This window comes from Hemitrygon akajei, chromosome 26, assembly GCF_048418815.1.
Source record: "Hemitrygon akajei chromosome 26, sHemAka1.3, whole genome shotgun sequence".
NCBI lineage: Eukaryota > Metazoa > Chordata > Chondrichthyes > Myliobatiformes > Dasyatidae > Hemitrygon > Hemitrygon akajei.
The window spans coordinates 40,854,444-40,873,908 of record NC_133149.1 but is presented as its reverse complement, the minus strand read 5'-3'; the positions used below and the strand labels follow the sequence as shown (position 1 = coordinate 40,873,908).

At 42.4% G+C, this 19,465-nt stretch overlaps 1 protein-coding gene across 2 annotated transcripts in view; it reads right to left on the bottom strand.

Annotated features, from left to right (window-relative positions):
• Positions 1–19,465, bottom strand: part of gkup (glucuronokinase with putative uridyl pyrophosphorylase) — a 79,184-nt gene that overhangs the window by 34,272 nt on the left and 25,447 nt on the right. For both annotated transcript variants that reach the window (XM_073030010.1, XM_073030011.1), the window contains exons 9-10: positions 7,778–7,869; positions 3,278–3,383 (exon numbers count right to left, since the gene is read on the bottom strand). In XM_073030010.1, the coding sequence (XP_072886111.1) occupies positions 3,278–3,383; positions 7,778–7,869 (198 nt within the window). The remainder of the gene's footprint in view (positions 1–3,277; positions 3,384–7,777; positions 7,870–19,465) is intronic.

Genomic DNA, 19,465 nt, shown 5'->3' with positions numbered 1-19,465 from the left:
CACTAGTAATTTTCTTTCAAACAGTTAATAGAAAGTGTTCATTTGCTCTTGTGCATATTCCATGCCAAGTACCCTGATCAATAAAATACAATTGGGGGACGTCACGAGATGACGTAGGATCAAGACGTGGGATTCCAGCTCTCCCGTAAAAAGTAATAAAACAAAGTTTAAGTGAAGAAGAGTTAATTAATACCTTCTAGAAACTACTTATAAACAACTCAGGATTATCTTTGGATATGTCTCCTAAACAGAAACAGAAGAGAATTACTACTTTGAAGACAGCGCGAGTCGGCGGGGAAGAAGGCCCGGCCGTCTTGGTGGAGCCTCGTACTCAAGTCCGATCTCCTCCCGGTGAAGTACCTGCAGGATGATGCAGGGCAGGAAGCTGTGGCAATATCGACGGTCTCTCAGTAGAAACAGTGAGAACGGCGCATGCGTGAAGAAACGAGTATGCACAAATAGGTGCAAACAGAACTACAAGTTCCAACTGCGACTGGAAGTGAAAATGAAAGTGAAGCGGAAGTAGAATCAGGTTCTCTGGAAAACACAGATGAAGAAACAGATGAAGAAGAAGAACAGGAGGAAATTAAAGGTGGAAAATTTTCTGGAGACATAAGAGAAGTCCTGATACAAATAATGCATGAATTAAAAGTAATAAAAACAGATATTAGAAATATAAAGATTACGCTTAATAAAGTGGTGGAAAAACAAAAGAAGATGATCAAGAAAGTTAAAAAGTTGGAAGAAAAAATGGGAGACAATGTTGAAAGAATGGATAAGATGGAAGATAATATTCTTGCCTGGACATCAGAAAGAAAACGGTTGTTGGAAAAAGTAGATGTGCTTGAAAATTTTAGCAGACAAAACAACATTAAAATTGTTGGTCTTAAAGAAGGTATGGAGGGAGAAGATTCAATAAAATTCTTTCAAAAATGGATTCCGGAAACTCTGGAAATGGAAGAGGGAAGTCAGCTAATTGAAATTGAAAGGGCTCACAGAGCTTTAAGACCAAAACCTCAACAAGGTCAAAATCCACGATCAATCTTGATAAAATGTTTAAGATATCAAGATGAAGAAAAGATCTTGAAGGCAGCCGCTCAGAGTGCCAGAAAGAGAAATGGGCCATTGATGATAGAAGGGAAAAGAGTTCTTTTTTATCCTGACATAAGTTACGACCTTTTGAAGAGGCGGAAGGAATTTAATTCAGTGAAAAAATCCTTATGGGAAAAGGGTTATAAATTTATATCGAGTTACCCAGCAACATTGATAATTTTTCTGGATGATGAAGAAGATTTTTTACTGATCATCAGAAAGCGGAGAAATTCGTACAAGAACTCCCTAATATTTGCAAGATGCAGTAAAGAATTATAGAAATGAAATGGATTAAAGATGAAGATTGAGTTAGGGATTGGATTTGATGGACATTTATGAGTAGAAGAACACAAATATATTTTAATTATATGATAGAAGGGGAACAAGAAAAAAGAACATAATTGACATTAACTTTTTTTTCTCTTCTTCACACATATTTTTTTCTCTTTTTTTTGCGGGAGAGCTGGAGGAGCTTCTGATCGATGGCTGCGGGATTCACGTGTGTAATCATGGCGATTGCCATGACCCGTAAAACGGAGGGGGTAATGTTGTGTTTCTTTTTATTCACAACATTAGTGGGGGGGGGGTACTTTGTATTTTTTTTTCTTGATATCAATTATCTTTTTTCTATTTTTCTTTTTTTTGCCTGGATGATTGGGGAGAGACACATAACAACATGGAGAATTTTAAAGAGATTCCCCAAGGTAGTATGAATGACTAATTTACTTAATTTTTAAAGTTTTAATGTTAATGGGCTTAATGGATCCGTGAAAAGAAAAAGAGTTTTAACATATATTAAGAAAATGAAATGAGATATAGCTTTTTTGCAGGAAACACATTTAACAGAGACAGAACATCAGAAATTAAAGCGAGATTGGGTTGGAAGTGTTATTGCAGCTTCATTTAATTCAAAATTGAGGGGAATTGCAATTTTGGTTAATAAAACCTTACCAATTAAAATATAAAATGTATTAATTGATTCTGTGGGGAGATATGTGATTATACATTGTCAAATCTTTTTGGAATTATGGACTCTTATGAATATTTATGCACCAAATGAAAATGATGCAAAATTCATACAAGAAGTTTTTTTGAATTTGGCTGACGCACATGATAAAATATTAATAGGTGGAGATTTTAACTTTTGTTTAGACCCAGTTCTAGATAGGTCAACTAAAGCTGTTACAAAATCAAAAGTAATAAAGGTAAGTTTATCATTAAGACTTAAATCTGATTGATATATGGAGAAAAATTAATCCAAGAGAAAGAGATTATTCATTCTATTCAAATAGACATAAAACTTATTCAAGGATTGATTTTTTCCTATTATCAAAGAATATTCAGGATAGAGTGAAAAGTGTGGAATATAAAGCAAGAATACTGTCAGATCATTCCCCCTTGATAATGACAATGATAATGATGGATCAGGAGGAATTGATTTATAGATGGAGATTTAATTCAATTTTATTAAAACGTCAAGATTTTTGTGATTTTATGAAAAAACAGATCCAATTTTTTTTGGATACAAATTCACATTCAGTTGAGGATAAATTTGTATTATGGGAAGCGATGAAAGCATATTTGAGGGGTCAGATAATAAGTTATACTAAAATTAAGGAGGAATATATGGTAGAAATAGATCAATTAGAAAAAGAGATTACAAAATTAGAAAAAGAATCCCAAAGATATACGACAGAAGAAAAACGAAAACAACTTGTCAATAAAAAATTACAATATAATACACTCCAGACGTATCGAACAGAAAAAGGAAAAAGTAATTATGAGAACTAAACAGAGATATTACGAACTAGGTGAAAGATCACACAAGATTCTTGCTTGGCAGTTAAAAACAGACCAGATTTGATTGGCACCCCTATCTACAAAAGATAGGATTAAATATGTAGGTCCTTTGAAGATAAAATTATAAGTTATTTGGGGAAAATAAAAACTGAAGTTATTTTGAACTCCATGGAGCATGTGGGGATACTCCGATATCCAGGCAATCTTTCTATCTTTTTTTCTTTTTTTTCTTTTCTTTTTTTCAGATAGGGGTCTAAGGGGGGGAGGGTTAAGGGGAGGGGGAGGGCCAATATTAATTTCTCACTATTTTAATAGTCTATTCATTTTATGTAATTCTCTTAAAAATTTAATAAATAAAAATTTTTTAAAAAACAATTGCACTTACGACTTTTTTGCTTTCCTGTATCGTCACATCAGCCCAGAAGTTAGATATTGTCATGGCAATTGTCTTTCCATTGAAGCCATCTGATGGATTTCCCATAATTCCTACCCTAAACAGAAGGTAATGTCAGTGCAGAGACTTATTACATCTGGAACATGAAGCACACACCAGAAAATACATTTTCAGTGTTAATGGTGGACATAATGTGGTTTTAATTCTGGTATAAAATTTAGATACAAAATAAGAGGTAGGATTGGAGTGGAGAAGTATATGCAAAGAAATAAAGAAATTAATTTTATAATTTAATATTATTACAGAATTTTAATGGAAAACCAATAGAATTAAGATTCAAATAACACAATTTTAGTGTAATTTAGTGTTACTCCAGTAATCATCCCTTAGCATTACATGACAGAAGCTGATAGACTTAATTGCCTCCTTTCCAGAATCAATTTAAAAGAAACCATTCCAGGAAGAATGGTAGATTTACAAAAACTCTATATGGTCAATCTATTTTGCTGGTGCTGCTGGCAGAGGGTGGCTAGTTGTTAAAAGATACAGAGAGGGATATTTGACATCACTGGAATGGTAGTGGAGCACCCTCTGGTGTCTGGCAAGGAGATAATTTTGCACTGCAACAACGCAGCATCTCATTGGTTGTTTGGTTTCATTAACACATAAAACTGCACCTTCAAGCTTGATAAGGTTGATGGCTAGAGCATTATGATGAAGTGCCTCATTACTTTTGCTGCAGTTTGATTAGAATGAAGACATACATTTATTTATTTTTCTTGAGATACAGCGTGGAACAGGCCCTGCTGGCCCAACAAGCCTCACCGCCCAGGGATACCCCAAATTAACCCTATCTTAATCACAGGGCAATTTACAATGGCTAATTAACCTACCAACCGGTACTGTGGGAGGAAACTGGAGCACCTGAAGGAAACCACTCAATCACGGGGAGAACATACAAACTCCTTACAGCTAGCAGCAGGATTTGGTGCGAGTGTAACACTTCTTCTTGCATGCTTCAGAAAAAGAGCTCAATCTTAAATCATACTGCATGGTTCTAATCAAACACTGATTTGGTTCCAGGTCTTCTGTGCATATACACATATCATATGACATGCTGTTCAGACACAGGCAGCTATGAATTGCGCCCAGCCTATGGAGAAACACACCTTCTGAAGACAGGCAAGGCCAGATTCCTTACATTCACTGACCAGCCTGATGAAGGTCTGTGGCTGTAGCCCCAGCACACAAATCCTCCTAAAGTTAGGTCCCTTTATGGTTTCTACTTTCCCATTATTCACACTCGACCCTTCACTGCCCTTCAAGACTCTGGCTATCAAACTCAATCACAACTGCACTTTCCAAACTCCTTAGTTGATTGTGCACATCCTCCCAAACCCCCAGACACCCAAGCTGACCTTTCCACTCCATCATGTGCCTTCTTCAATTGCAAAACCTTTTCCCTCATCCCATGACCTCCTCGCAAACCTTCACCAGCTCCATCATTGTGGCACAAGCAATGGAAAAACCTCAATGTAACAACTTCTGCTGATGCACAGAGCACCTGCACAACAGAAAAATCCTGCAAACGACCCAGACACAAACAGTCACCATTTCAAAAAAACATGCCTTTTGAGCCAGGGGGCAATTTCAAGTGAGCTTGAGTTGGAAAAAAATCTGTATTGAAAGGCTCACATGTTAAAATGTTTGGATGTTGTTGGCACAATAATCCTTTCAGATCTCATAGATAAGACCATAAGGTACAAGAGCAGAATTAGGCCATTTGGTCCACTGAGACTGCCCTGCCACTTAATCATAGCTAATCCAATTTTCCCTCTCAGCCCCAATCTCCTGCCTTCTCCCCATATCCCTTCATGCCCTGACCAATCAAGAATTTATCAACCTCTGGTTAAATATACATAAAGAGTTGGCCTCCACAGGCTCACCACTCTCTTGCTAAAGGAGAGGTCTCTGGTCTTAGACTCTCCCACCACAGGAAACATCTTCTCCACATTCACTCTATCAAGGCCTTTCGCCATTCAATAGGTTTCAATGAGGTCACCCCTCATTCTTTTGAATTCTAGTGAATACAGGCTCAGAGCCAACAAACACTCTTCATACAACAAGCTATTCAATCCTAGAATCATTTTCGTGAATCTCCTTTGAACCCTCTCCAGTTTCAGCACATTCTAAGATAAAGGGCCCATACCTGGTCACAATACTCCAACTGAGGTCTCACTAGTGCTTAATAAAGTATCAACGTTACATCCTTGTTTTTCTATTCTAGTCCTCTTGAAATGAATGCTAACTTTGCATTTGCCTTCCTCACCACAGGCTCAACCTGGAAATTAACCTGAAAGGAATCCTACACAAGGACTCCCAAGTCCCTTTGTGCCTCTTTTTTTGTATTTTCTCTCCATTTAGAAAATAGTTAATCCTTTCATTTCTTCAACCAAAGTGCATGACCATACACTTCCTGACACTGTATTCCATCTGCCATTTCTTTGGACATTCTCCTAACCTGTCTGAGTCGTTCTGTAACCTCTCTGCTTCCTCAACACCACCTGTCCTTCCACCTATCTTCATATCATTTGCAAATGTGGCCACAAGAGCCATCAACTCCTTCATCCAATTCATTGACGTATAATGTAAAAAGAATCGGTCCCAACACAGACCACTTTGGAACACCACTAGTCACCAGCAGCCAACCAGAAAAAGCTCCCTTTATTCCCATTCTTTGCCTTCTGCCAGTCAGCCACTGCTTTATCCACCTTAGAATCTTTCCTGTAGTACCATGAACTCATAGCTTGTTCAGAAGCCTCATGTGCAGCACCGTGACAACGGCCTTCTGAAAATCCAAGTACGGAATATCAATCCATTCTCCTTTGTCTATCCTGCTTGCTATTTCTTCAGGGAAGATTTTTCCTTGCGAAAATCATGCGAATACGGCCTATTTTATCATGTGCTTCCAAGTACCCTGAGATCACATCCTTAATAATCAACTCCAACATCTTCCCAACCACTGAGATCAGGCTAACTGACCTATAGTTTCCTTTCTTCTGCCTCTCTCCCTTCTAAAAGAGTGAAGTGACAATTCCAATTTTGCAGTCTTCCCGAACCATTCTAGAATCTAGTGAATCTTGAAAAAATATTACTAATGCCTCCACAACCTCTTCAGCCACCCCTTTTAGAACCCTGGGGAGTACACCATCTGGTCCAGATGACTTATCTACCTTCAGACCTTTCAGTTTCCCGAGAACCTTCTCTCTAGTTATGGTAACTTCGCACACTTCATGCTCTCCGACACCTGGAACTTCCACCATAATGCTAGTGTCTTCCACAGTGAAGACTGATGCAAAATACTGATTCAGTTCATCCGCCATTTCCTTGTCCCCCAATACTACCTCTCCAGCATCGTTTTCCAGTGGTCCAATATCCACTTTCACCTCTCTTTTACACTTTATGTATCTAAAGAAACTTCTGGTATCCTCTTTAGTATTATTGGCTAGCTTACTTTTGTATTCCACCGCTACCTTCTTAATGACTTTTTTTTAAAATTACCTTCTGTTGATTTTTTAAAAAGCTTCCCAATCCTCTAACTTCCCACTAATTTTTGTTCTATTATATGCCCTCTCTTTGGCTTTAACATCACTTGTTAGCCACAGTTGTGTCATCATTCCTTTAGAATACTTCTTCCTCTTTGGGATGTATATATTCTGTACTTTCTGAATTGTTTCCAGAAATTCCAGCCATTGATGCTCTGCCAATATCCCTGCCAGTGTTCTTTTCCAATCTATTCTGGCCAACTCCACTCTCATGCCTCTGTAATTCCCTTTACTCCACTCTTATACTCATACATCTGACTTTAGCTCCTCCTTCTCAAATTTCAGGGTGAATTCGATTATATTAACATCACTGTCTCCTTAGGGTTTTTTTTTTGCCTTAAGCTGTCTTATCAATTCCGGTTCATTGCACAACACCCAATCCAGAATAGCTGATCCTCCAGTGGGCTCAACTACAAGCTGCTCTAAAAAGCCATCCCATATGCATTTGAGAAGTTCCCCCTCCTGGAATCCTGCACCAACTTGATTTTCCCAATCTACCTGCATATTGAAATCCCCCATGACTATTGTAACATTGCCTATTTGGCATGCATTTTCCATCTCCCGTTGTAATTTGTAGACCACATCCTTACCACTGTTTGGGAGTCTGCATACAACTCCCATCAGGGTCTCTTTACCCTTGCAGTTCCTCAGCCCTATCCACAACGATTCAACACCTTCCGACCCTATAATCATCTCTTTCTAATGATTTGATTTTTTTTTAAACCAACAGAGCAACACTACCTCCTCTGCATTAATAGGAAATGAAACAGCTGGAATTCTCACAAGGGGTTAACAAAATAATTGCAACATTTTAGAATTCATAGCATCTGAATTAAAACTAAAATGCAACATAAAGTTGTGTGAGCAACACTAAAACCAGTGGTACCTTGCATAGGAACGGCAGGTAATTTGTTTGACTGTTGAACCATGTTGTTTCGAGGAGTAGTGTGCCAACCACTTCTTATATTCAGAAAGACCCTGTCAACAAAGAGTGTTAGCAGAAGAAAAGCACAAGCTAAAGAAGTCAAACCACCATGTACAGTGATTAACAAATCCCCCATTTTCACTTCCATGGCATTGTTAATTACAATGTGTTTAAGGAGAAGTTAGATAAGCAGTGGAGGAAAAGGGAAACCAAAAACTGTTGGACGCATGCAACTGGACAAGCACCACAGAGCAAAGGAGTGAATATTGTGCTTCAAAGATTATTCTGATGAAAATAAATTCTATTTCTCTCTTTGTTGGCTTGTCTCACCTGTGAGGCACTTGCAAAGCATTTGCTTTATTTCAAACTTCCTGCATCTGATGCAGCTGATAGAGATGAGAGTGTACAGCATATAGTTACTTCTAATCTTTTCCCACAACACAGAGACCATGCTGCCTCCAAGAGTAATTATTGCCCTGTAAACCATTCACTCTCATACGCCCATCAACTCTGGCTTCATTTTCCTACAACCCACCAACACAAGAGGAAATTTACTATAACTAATTAACCTACTAACCAGTAAATCTTAGAGAAGTAGGAGGACATGCAAACTCCACACAGACAGGATTGAGACCATAAGACATAGAAGCAGAATTAGGCCATTCGACTCACTAAGTCTGCTTCATGACAGGACTGAACCTGGAGCCGAGAGGCAACAGCAATTCCTGCTGCACCATCCAATTCAGAAACTAGTCTACACTCCAGTGGTATCAGACCTTTGAATGGACCTCTTGTACACTCTTCATGAACTCTTGAACTCTCAGTCTGCCTCATTATGGCCCTTCCACTTTTTTGGTCTTTGGACAATAGCTCAACTATACTGGGAAAGACTGGTGCTCCAGAATTAACCACCTTTTTATCCAAAGTATTCTAGGACAATCACAATCCTGACTTTGACCTAACAATATGGAAAGTGTGACAGTGTCTAAAGCTCCATCCAGCAGCAGTTTCTCTCCAATAACCTGCTCACTGATGCCAGAACAACTCAGCTCCAGAGCTCGGCACAGGTTTGGTCAAAAGAGGACAAAAGAGCTGAATTCCAATGGTGAGGTGGCGCTGACTGCCTTTGACACAAGACAGTGTTTGACTGAGTGTGGCATCAAAGACTCCTGGTAAGGCAATGGGCTTCAAGGGGGAAGCAATCCAATGGTGGGCATTGTCCCTCAAACAAAGGAAAGTAGATATAGTCGTTAGAGGTCAATCATCCCAGTCCCAGCACACTACAGCAGGGCAATGTCCTCAGCCCAACCACCTTCAGCTGCTTCATTATTCACCCTCCATGCATCATAAGAGCAGAAGTAGAGACACAAGCGCACAGATGCTTCAACCTGGAGCAACACACAGAAGGCTGGAGGAACTTAGGTCAGGCAGCATCTACAGAAGGAAATGGACAATCAACATTTCAGGTTGACACATTTCATCTGGACTAATAGATAAAGGAAAGATAGCCAGGTGGAGGGAAGGGGCAGTGCAAGAGCTGGCAGGTGATAAATGGATCCAGATTAAGGAGGGGGGTGCTGATAAGGAAGATGAGGGAGAGCGGAGGCAATGAGAGAATGGTGTCAGAAGCAGGGAAGTGATAGGTGGAAGTGACAAAGGAGTAAAGCTGGTGGAATGTTGTGGGAGAGGAAGGTGGAGCATGGAATTAAAGGAGGGAGGTGGGATGCAGAACTTGTGGGGCGAGTATATGAGTGAGGGTCATTGAGCAAGGTAGGGTGGGGAATGAGATATGCTGATGGGGGCCAGGTGGATCAGAGGGAGAGAGAAAAGAGAAAAACGGCACAGGAGGAGCCGGAAATTACCAGAATTTGGGGAAGCCATGCCACTATTTTGGATAAAGTTGAGACATTTACAGACAATTGCACAACTTTCAACTCCATTACCAGCCCCTTAGCAATTGAAACAGTCCGTGCCTGCACATAGCAAGGCTTGGACTACATTCAGCTATGGGCTGATGTGGCAAATATCAGATATCAGAATTGCCACAACAATGCCGGGCAGACATGAAAGTAAGAAACATAGAAAACCTATAGCACAATGCAGGCTCTTCGGCCCACGATGCTGTGCCAAACATGTACTTACTTAGAAATTACCTAAGGTTACTCATAGCCCTCTATTTTTCAAAGCTCCATCTACGTATCCAGGAGTCTCTTAAAAGACCCCATTGTATCCACCTCCACCACCGTCACTGGCAGCCCATTCCACACACTCATCACTCTGTGTAAATAAAAACACTTGCCCCTGACATCTCCTCTGTACCTACTCCCCAGCACCTTAAAACTGTGCTCTCTCATGTTAGCCATTTCAACCCTGGGAAAAAGCCTCTGACTATCCACACAATCAATGCCTCTCATCATCTTATACACCTCTATCAGGTCACCTCTCATCCTCCGTCGCTCCAAGGTGAACAGGCCGAGTTCACTCGACCTATTCTCATAGGGCATTCTCCCCAATCCAGGCAACATCCTTGTAAATCTCCTCTGCACCCTTTCTATAGCTTCCATATCCTTCCTGTAGTGAGGCGACCAGAACTGAGCACAGTACTCCAAGTGGGGTCTGACCAGGGTCCTAAATAGCTGCAACATTACCTCTCGGCTCTTTAACTCAATTCCACAGTTGAAGAAGGCCAATTGTTATGCCTGCAGCCCCCTCCTTTGTGAGAATCGCAAGATCACTATTGGGTTGGGTCAGGGGACCCAGGAAATGAGAGAGAGACGTGTAGACTGCCTTGTTCCCCGGCGATGTAAAGCCACGGGACATGGCCATTGTCTCTTGGAGACACATTTGTGGATTGAGATGCTATGCTACGTGAACGCCCTCAGGCAAAAGTGGGCTGGGTGAGAAAGAGATTGCATCACCCCAACCTGATTGACATCTACAACCCTGCGAGTCAGGATAAAAGAGGGTCTGTAGGAACAGCCCCTCAGACGCACCAGAAGAAACGCTAGCGATCCCGTAATAGCGGGAAGCCATTTGAAGGAGGCCACGTGCGTTCAGTTCCGTTGCTTGGGACTGGTGGCTGGAACCACGGAAAATGGCTTTTAACTAACAACGGGGAAACCAACTCCCCCGACTCAACGGATTGGCATCATAAAAGACCTGGGCAAGTTTAAAACCGTCTCTCTTAAACCCAAAGAGCTGCAGCTTGAATGACAGTGACTTTTATATTTCCATCCGACAATACATTATCCCCTAGACAACGATAGAGCTATTTCTTATTGATTATTATTATACCCGCGCTTTTAGATTTAGTATTGACGACGTATATTATTTGTATGTTTGCATTGATATTATTTTTTGTCTTTTTATCAATAAATACTGTTAAAAAAAAGTACCATCAGACTTCAATGGACCTCTCTATCTTTGCTGGTAAGTGACCCAGTTACGGGGTACGTAACACAATGAACCATATGCCTTCTTAACCAGAGTCAACCTGCACAGCAGCTTTGAGTGTCCTATGGACTCAGACCCCAAGATCCCTCTGATCCTCCACACTGCCAAGAGTCTTGTCACTGTCAATGTCCCACTGTAACCTCTGACAGCCCTCCCCACTATCCACAACACCCCCAACCTTTGTGTCATCAGCAAATTTACTAACCCATCCCTCCACTTCCTCATCCAGGTCATTTATAAAAATCACAAAGAGTAGGGGTCCCAGAACAGATCCCTGAGGCACACCACTAGTCACTGACCTCCATGCAGAATATGACCCGTCAACAACTACTCTTTGCCTTCTGTGGGCAAGCCAGTTCTGGATCACAAAGCAATGTTCCCTTGGATTCCATGCCTCCTTACTTTCTCAATAAGCCTTGCATGGGATACCTTATCAAATGCCTTGATGAAATCCATATACACTACACTGACTGCTCTACCTTCATCAATGTGTTTAGTCACGTCCTCAAAAAATTCAATCAGGCTCGTAAGGTATGACCTGCCTTTCACAAAGCCATGCTGACTATTCCAAATCATATTATGCCTCTCCAAACGTTCATAAATCCTGCCTCTCAGGATCTGTTCCATCAACTTACCAACCACTGAAGTAAGACTCACTGATCTATAATTTCCTAGGCTATCTCTACTGCCTTTCTTGAACAAGGGAACAACATCTGCAATCCTCCAGAACCTCTCCAGTCCCCATTGATGATGTAAAGATCATTGCCAGAGGCTCAGCAATCTCCTCCCTTGCTTCCCACAGTAGCCTGGGGTACATCTTCCGGTCCCGGTGACTGATCCAACTTGATGCTTTCCAAAAGTTCCAGCACATCCTCTTTCTTAATATCTACATGCTCAAGCTTTTCAGTCTGCTGCAAGTCATCACTACAATTGCCAAGATCCTTTTCCATAGTGAATACTGAAGCAAAGTACCTCTGCTATCTGCTCTGATTCCATACACACTTTTCCACTGTCACACTTAATTGGTCCTATTCTCTCATGTCTTATCCTCTTGCTCTTCACATACTTGTAGAATGCCTTGGGGTTTTCCTTAATCCTGCTCGTCAAGGCCTTCTCATGACCCCTTCTAGCTCCCCTAATTTCATTCTTAAGCTCCTTCCTGCTAGCCTAATAATCTTCTAGATCTCTAGCATTACCTAGCTTTCTGAACCTTTCGTACGCTTTTATTTTCTTCTTGTCCAGATTTCCAACAGCCTTTGTACACCACGGTTCCTGTACCCTACCATCCTTTCCTTGTCTCATTGGAACATACCTATGCAGAATATCCCCTGAATATTTGCCACATTTCTGCCGTACATTTCCCTGAGAACATCTGTTCCCAATTTAAGCTTCCAAGTTCCTGCCTGATAGCTTCATATTTCCCCTTACTCCAATTAAACACTTTCCTGTTTCCATCCCTCTCCAATGCTATGGTAAAGGAGATAAAACTGTGATCACTATCTCCAAAATGCTCTCCCACTGAGAGACCTGACAAGGTTAATTTCCCAATACCAGATCAAGTGCAGCCTCTCCTCTTGTAGGCTTATCTACATATTGTGTCAAGAAACCTTCCTGAACACACCTAACAAACACCACCCCATCTAAACCCCTTGCGCTAGGGGTTTAGTCAATATTTGGGAAATTAAAATCTCCCACCATGACAACCCTGTTATTATTACACCTTTCCAGAATCTGTCTCCCTATCTGCTCCTCTATGTCCCTGTTCCTGTTGGGTGGTCTATAAAAAACACCCAGTAGAGTTATTGACCCCTTCCTGTTTCTAACTTCCCACAGAGACTCAGTAGACAATCCCTCCATGACTTCCTCCTTTTCTGCAGCCGTGACACTATCTCTGATCAGCAATGCCACACCCCCACCTCTTTTGCCTCCCTCCTGGTCCTTTCTGTAACATCTAAAGCCTGGCACTCTAAGTAGCCATTCTTGCCCCTGAACCATCCAAGTCTCTGTAATGGCCACAACATCATAGCTCCAAGTATTGATCCACGCCCTAAGCTCATCTGCTTTGTTCATGATGCTTCTTGCATTAAAATAGACACATCTCAAACTAGCAGTCTGAGCGCGTCCCTTCTCTATCACTTGTCTATCCTCACTCTCACACTGTCTCCAAGCTTTCTCGATTTGTGAGCCAAACGCTCCTTCCTCTGTCTCTTCAGTTTGGTTTGTTATGAGTGATGAATAGACCTGATGGACAATGGGGTACAGAGTTAACCATTCCCCTCCTAAGAAACACGAACTATTACTGTTGCTATGCTGACCATGAGAAAGAGAGACAGAAAAACAAGCAAGAACATCGGCGACAGATAAGAGAGAGGGGGAAATTGCTGATTAACCGTATTGTGACTTTTTTTGAGTTATTTACTGTTTCACTGCAAGGACAATAGTTTGCTCATAAACATTCCTCAGTAGACTGAAGGAGTGGCCTTATTTGATGGACACAGTCATTCAGGAGTGATGGATAGCTGAGTCCCCATTAGTAGGGATAAAAGACAGGTCTGGAGAGACACCCTCCAGACACGCCAGTGGACACTGATTGAGTGTTGGAACCCACAAGAAAGGTGGGGGCTTCGAAGACCGAACCAGGAGGTCAGTCATTAAGGCTATCAGTGTTAAAGCAGGGCCAGTGGGGACTTGTGTGTGTGTCCACTCATGCCAGAGTGACGAGTCCACCACAGAAGAACGGTCTAGCAGAAGGACAGAGGGGTCATAACTGAATGACCACAACGACACGATGGATTAAGAAAACAAAGGAAGGTCTGCCTGACTGTAGCTGTTACATCTCGCTCTCTCTCTCTAACGATTACAATACAACAACCATAACTACATCAGCACTTATGAACTGAACTTTATACTTTTCTATGACAATTTATTTACTCCTAGACATCAATAGAGCTTGTTTATTATTGATTATTATTATTCCTACACTTTTAGGTTTATTACTGCTAACTGGTTTTATATGTATATTTGTATTATTAATAAAAATAAGCAAAACCATATCAATAAACACCTTTAGTTTGGTACCACCAGACTCCAACGAATTCTTCTTTCTCTGCTAGTTAGACACCCAGTTGCGGGGTACGTAAGAAACTGGGGCCTCGTCTCGAGATTTGATTACCAAATTAGGGGGCCAGTGAATTGGGATAAAAGTCCCTTATCTGATCTGGTTGTGAGATTAACCAGATGGGAAACCAGCAGAGATGGACATTGTCAAATTTTTAAAAGACCCGAATGCGGGGGCATTAGAGGTTGCCAGGAAGGCTGAATTGGTGAATGTTGCGAAACGATTAGATCTCCCAGAGGTGAAATCATCGATGAGAAAGGTGGATATACAGAGAGAAATAGCTATGCATTATGTACCCAAGGGTGTGTTCACACCAGATGTATTGGACCTGTTCCCTGAGAGGAAACCAGCCGAGGGTGAGGTTCAGTTAGAGATAGAAAAATTAAAGTTGGCTGAGAAAGAGAAACAGAGGAAGCATGAACTTCAGATGAGGCAGCTGGAAAGAGAGGAGGAAGAAAGGAAGGCTGAAAGGAAGGAGGAAAGAGGCGGCTGAAAGGGAGAAGGAAGAAGCTGAAAGGCAGATGGAGGAAAGGGAGAAAGAGAGGCAGCATGCACTGGAAATAGAGAGGTTAAAGGTACAGCAGGGAAGAGACCGGGCAGCAGACCCAAATGAGGGGTTCAAGATTAGTCGGGAGATCCAGTTGGTACCTCCATTCGAGGAGGTGGATGTCGATAAGTTCTTCCTCCATTTTGAGAAAGTGGCTGTGAATCAGAACTGGCCTGAGAGAAAATGGGCTGTTCTGGTACAGAGCGTACTTAGGGGGAAGACTCAGCAAGCGTATTCGCCATTGTCCATGGATGAGTCTAAGGATTATGAGGAAGTAAAAAGGGCTGTACTGAGGAGTTACGAGTTGGTGCCAGAGGCATACCGGCAGAAGTTCCGGAACTTGAGAAAGCCGTGGAACCATATGTATTTAGAGTTTGCCCGTGAGTTCCGGATGTGTTATGAGCATTGGTGCGCCTCAAAAGGGGTTGTTGGAGATTATGATAAACTGGTGCAGTTAATGTTGATGGAGCAATTTAGAAGTTGTATCCCTGAAAATATGAAGACGTACTTGGATGAGAAGGAGACGGAGACTCTGTCTGCGACTGCCAAATTAGCAGACGAGTACGCCCTAACCCACAAGGCAAAGTTTTCCTCAAATAAGAATTACCAGAAAGACCGTAGGGATGGTGGAGAAAGCCCGCCGGCTAAGGCAGAGAATAAGCCGGGAGCTAGTGGTAAAGGGAGGAGGAGGAGGAGGAAAAGCAGGCTGGCAGGAAGGTTCCAAGCTTTACCTGTTATAATTGTGGGAAAGCTGGTCATATAGCATCTAAGTGTTTTGCTCCGAAGAAGGAGACAGGAAAAGGGAAAACAGCAGTCCCGACAGGTTGCATTGAGTCGGTCAGCAGATCGATGGGGAAGGCAAAGGTAGATAGAGCACAAGAGGAGCATGAGAAATTTATTTCGGAAGGGACGGTGTCTGTGAAAGAAGGAGAAACCCCAGTTCCAGTGAGGATTTGGAGGGATACTGGGGCTGACCAGTCATTGATCCAAAGGAAGGTGCTAGATTTCGGTCCTGAAACTGGAGAGGTTGTGTTAAGAGGCATAGGAAAAGGGACAGAAACTGTGTCTTTGCACAGGATCATTTTAAAATGTGACCTGGTATCTGGACCAGTCGAAGTAGGGGTGCGGTCAGAATTACCGAGAGACGGCGTGGACGTCCTTCTTGGTAATGATTTAGCAGGTGGTGACGTGTGTTCAGCAGTGCAGCTGACAAGCAAGCCTGTGAGTGCTGAGGACCCGCCCCTAGATTCTAAGATCTATCCCACATGCGCGATCACTCGCAGCATGTCGAGAAAGGCGGCTGAGAAAGAGGACAGTTTAAATGAGTCCAGTGTTGGTTTGGCCGAGACGTTTTTACCGACCCTGTACCAAGAGGGGTTAGGGGATGGTAAAACGGAGAATAGGGAGGTGAAAGAGGGTAAAGGAGAGAAGGCAGACCTACCTTTAGCCAAGAGAGAATTTATGGAGGCACAGAGTAAAGATGAGAAACAGATATGGCAGTTAGAAGGTCCAGGGTTGGACACGGATGATCTGTCTGGCTTGACAGAACTGCTTGAAGAATTTAAATGTGTTCCCGATGATGTGAGGGCAGTCCTAGATGAAAAGGATACTGTTACCTTGAGAGAGTCTGCTGGGTTAGCAGACGAAATTGTTTTAACCCGCAAGGTTGAGTTTACTCCAAAGGGGAGTGGCCCAGAGAGTAACTGGGAGGATCAGGGGAATTTAGAATTTGAAAAGGGGACTGGTATTGAAAGCCTGGAACAGGTAGATGTCCCGTTTGAGTGTGTTCAGGGTGTGAAGGGTGTGGAGTCACAGGGTACTGAACCTAGTATTGAAACTCAGGAAAAGTCTGAGGTATCTGATTTAGTTGAAAAGGAATGCAGTTCTTTTGGGTCAGTTGGACTTGGTTCAGTGAAGAAAGGGTTAACCTTGGTACCAGTGGAAAGTGAGAGTTCTCAGTTGTTTGTGTTAGAAGCTGTGTTAAAAGTTAATGATGAGATAAAAGCTGGTGATGTGAATATTATTGAAGGAGAAGGGAAAGGTGTTGTTCCTAAATTGAATAAAGAAAATTTAAAGTCCACCAGGATATCATGGACACGATCAGAAACACCCCAGACACTGGCAGCTGGGAGGCAAACTGCCATCCATGTTTCTTTCTTGCATCCACAGAATCGCCTGTCTGACCCCCTAACTATATAGGCCCTATTACTGCTGCCATCCTCTTCCTTTCCCTACCCTTCTGAGCCACAGGGCCAGACTCTGTGCAAGAGGCTCGACCACTGTTGGCTGTCCCTCCCAACAACACTCAAATAGGAGTACAGGTGTCTCATTAGTACAGGTGATACATTAGTTATCTGTTTTCACTAACAGAAGGTGTTTTCACTGTTACGAAAAAAGGCAGCGGACGAAAAAGGCAGCGCGCGCACGCCGAGCAGCCAAGCTCCTCCCCCGGAACTGCATTCTAGCCGGCATTGCTTAAACACGTGCCTGTGAGCATCTGTGCTTTATGTCGATTTATTTTGTGCATCCATTAGCAAGATGAGTTCTAAGGTATCGGAAAAGCCTAAAAGAGCGCGTAAGGGTGTTACACTTAGCGTAAAACTAGACATAATTAAGCATTTCGATCGTGGTGAGCGAAGTAAGGACATAGTGAGTTTGGTTAAGGAGGCTGGGTTTGTGGAAGTTGACGAGGATGAGATTTTGGCATCCCATGACCAAGAACTGACAGATGAAGAGCTGATGAAGAGGAAAGGATAACAATCGAAACCGAACGCAGTAGCCAACGGCCCGAAAGTGAAGACGTCCAGGAACTGAACATGAGGCAATTGCGTGAGATTTTCGCTGCAATTGACAACGCTGCAATGATTGCAGAAAAGTATGACTTTAATTTTGAAAGGGTACGTAGGTTTTGGGCATATTTGCAGGACGGTTTGAATGCTTACAAAGAACTGTATGATAGAAAAATGCGCGAGGCTAAGCAGTCAAGCATACTGTCATTTTTCAAGCCTTCCATGTCAGCCACAGCAGACGACAAACCTCGACCTTCGACAGCGAAGCAGGCAGACATAGAAGAAGGTGACCTGCCTGCCCTGAAGGAAACAGACGACAATGAGATGACACCCCAATCTCCCACCATCCCAACCTCCGACAACTCAGCCTAACACACCACCATCAGTCTTCCCGATTCCAGCAATGATTGTAGAAAAGTATTCCTACTTTGTATAGGCTGTGTATTTATCAGATCATTCCTGCTTTTACTATATATTACTATTATTTTAGGTTTTATGTCTTATTTGGCATGATTTGGTAGGTTATTTTTTGGGTCTGCGAATGCTCACAAATTTTTCCCATAAAAATAAATGGTAATTGCTTCTTCACTTTATGACATTCTGGCTTACGAACCGTTTCATAGGAACGCTCTACCTTCGGATAGCGGGGGAATCCTGTACTTATTGTTAAGGGGGACAGCCACAGGGGTACTCTCTGGTATCTGAATCTTGCCCTTCCCTCCCCGACTGTGACCTATTTGTCTCCCAAGGCCCCGATGTGACTACTTGCCTATAGCTCCTCTGTATCACCTCCTCACTTTCCCCTGACCAGACGAAGGTCATCAAATCTCCAGTTCCCTAACCCGGTCCCTAAGGAGCTGCAACTCGATGCACCTGGCACAGATGTGGCTTTCCGGGAGTCTCCCGGACTTCCCACATCTGACACCCAGTACAGAGGAGTAGAGATAGAGGATGTTCATTTCTGCCCTAAATGGCAGCAGCATAACAGGTAGTAATTGACTCACAGAAAGGATAGGAGGGACTTAGTCTTGGAAACTGGATTTAACTCCTTACCAAAATCCTGAAACACAGTGTGTGCGCAAACCTTAGAACAACACTCAGAAGGAGCCCTGAACCCCAGAGAACAAGGGAACTGCCAACTGACAGGTGGTAAACTGTGAAAGTTGTGAGTGCTTGTACTTTGTCTTTGGAAATAAATGTTTGAATAAAGCCAAGATTACCTTTCACCAGTTGTCAGTTGTGTCTAATATAATTAATTATCAGGCACAACACCTTAAATTTCTATCACCCGGTAGCACTCATATCAACAGTGATGAAATGCTTTGAGAGGTTGGTCATGACTAGACTGAACTCCTGCCTCAGCAAGGACCTGGACCCATTGCAATTTGCCTATTGCCACAACAGGTCAATGGCAGACACAATCTCAATGGCTCTCCACACAGCTTTAGACCACCGGGACAACACAAACACCTATGTCAGGATGCTGTTCATCAACTGTAGCTCAACATTTAATACCATTATTCCCACAATCCTGACTGAGAAGTTACAGAACCTGGGCCTCTGTACCTCACTCTGCAATTAGATCCTTGACTTCCTAACCAGAAGGCCACAATCTGTGCAGATTAGTAATAATACCTCCTCCTCGCTGATGATCAACACTGGTTCACCTCAGGGGTGTGTGCTTAGCCCACTGCTCTTCCCTCTCTATACCCAGGTCTGTGTGGCTAGGCATAGCTCAAATA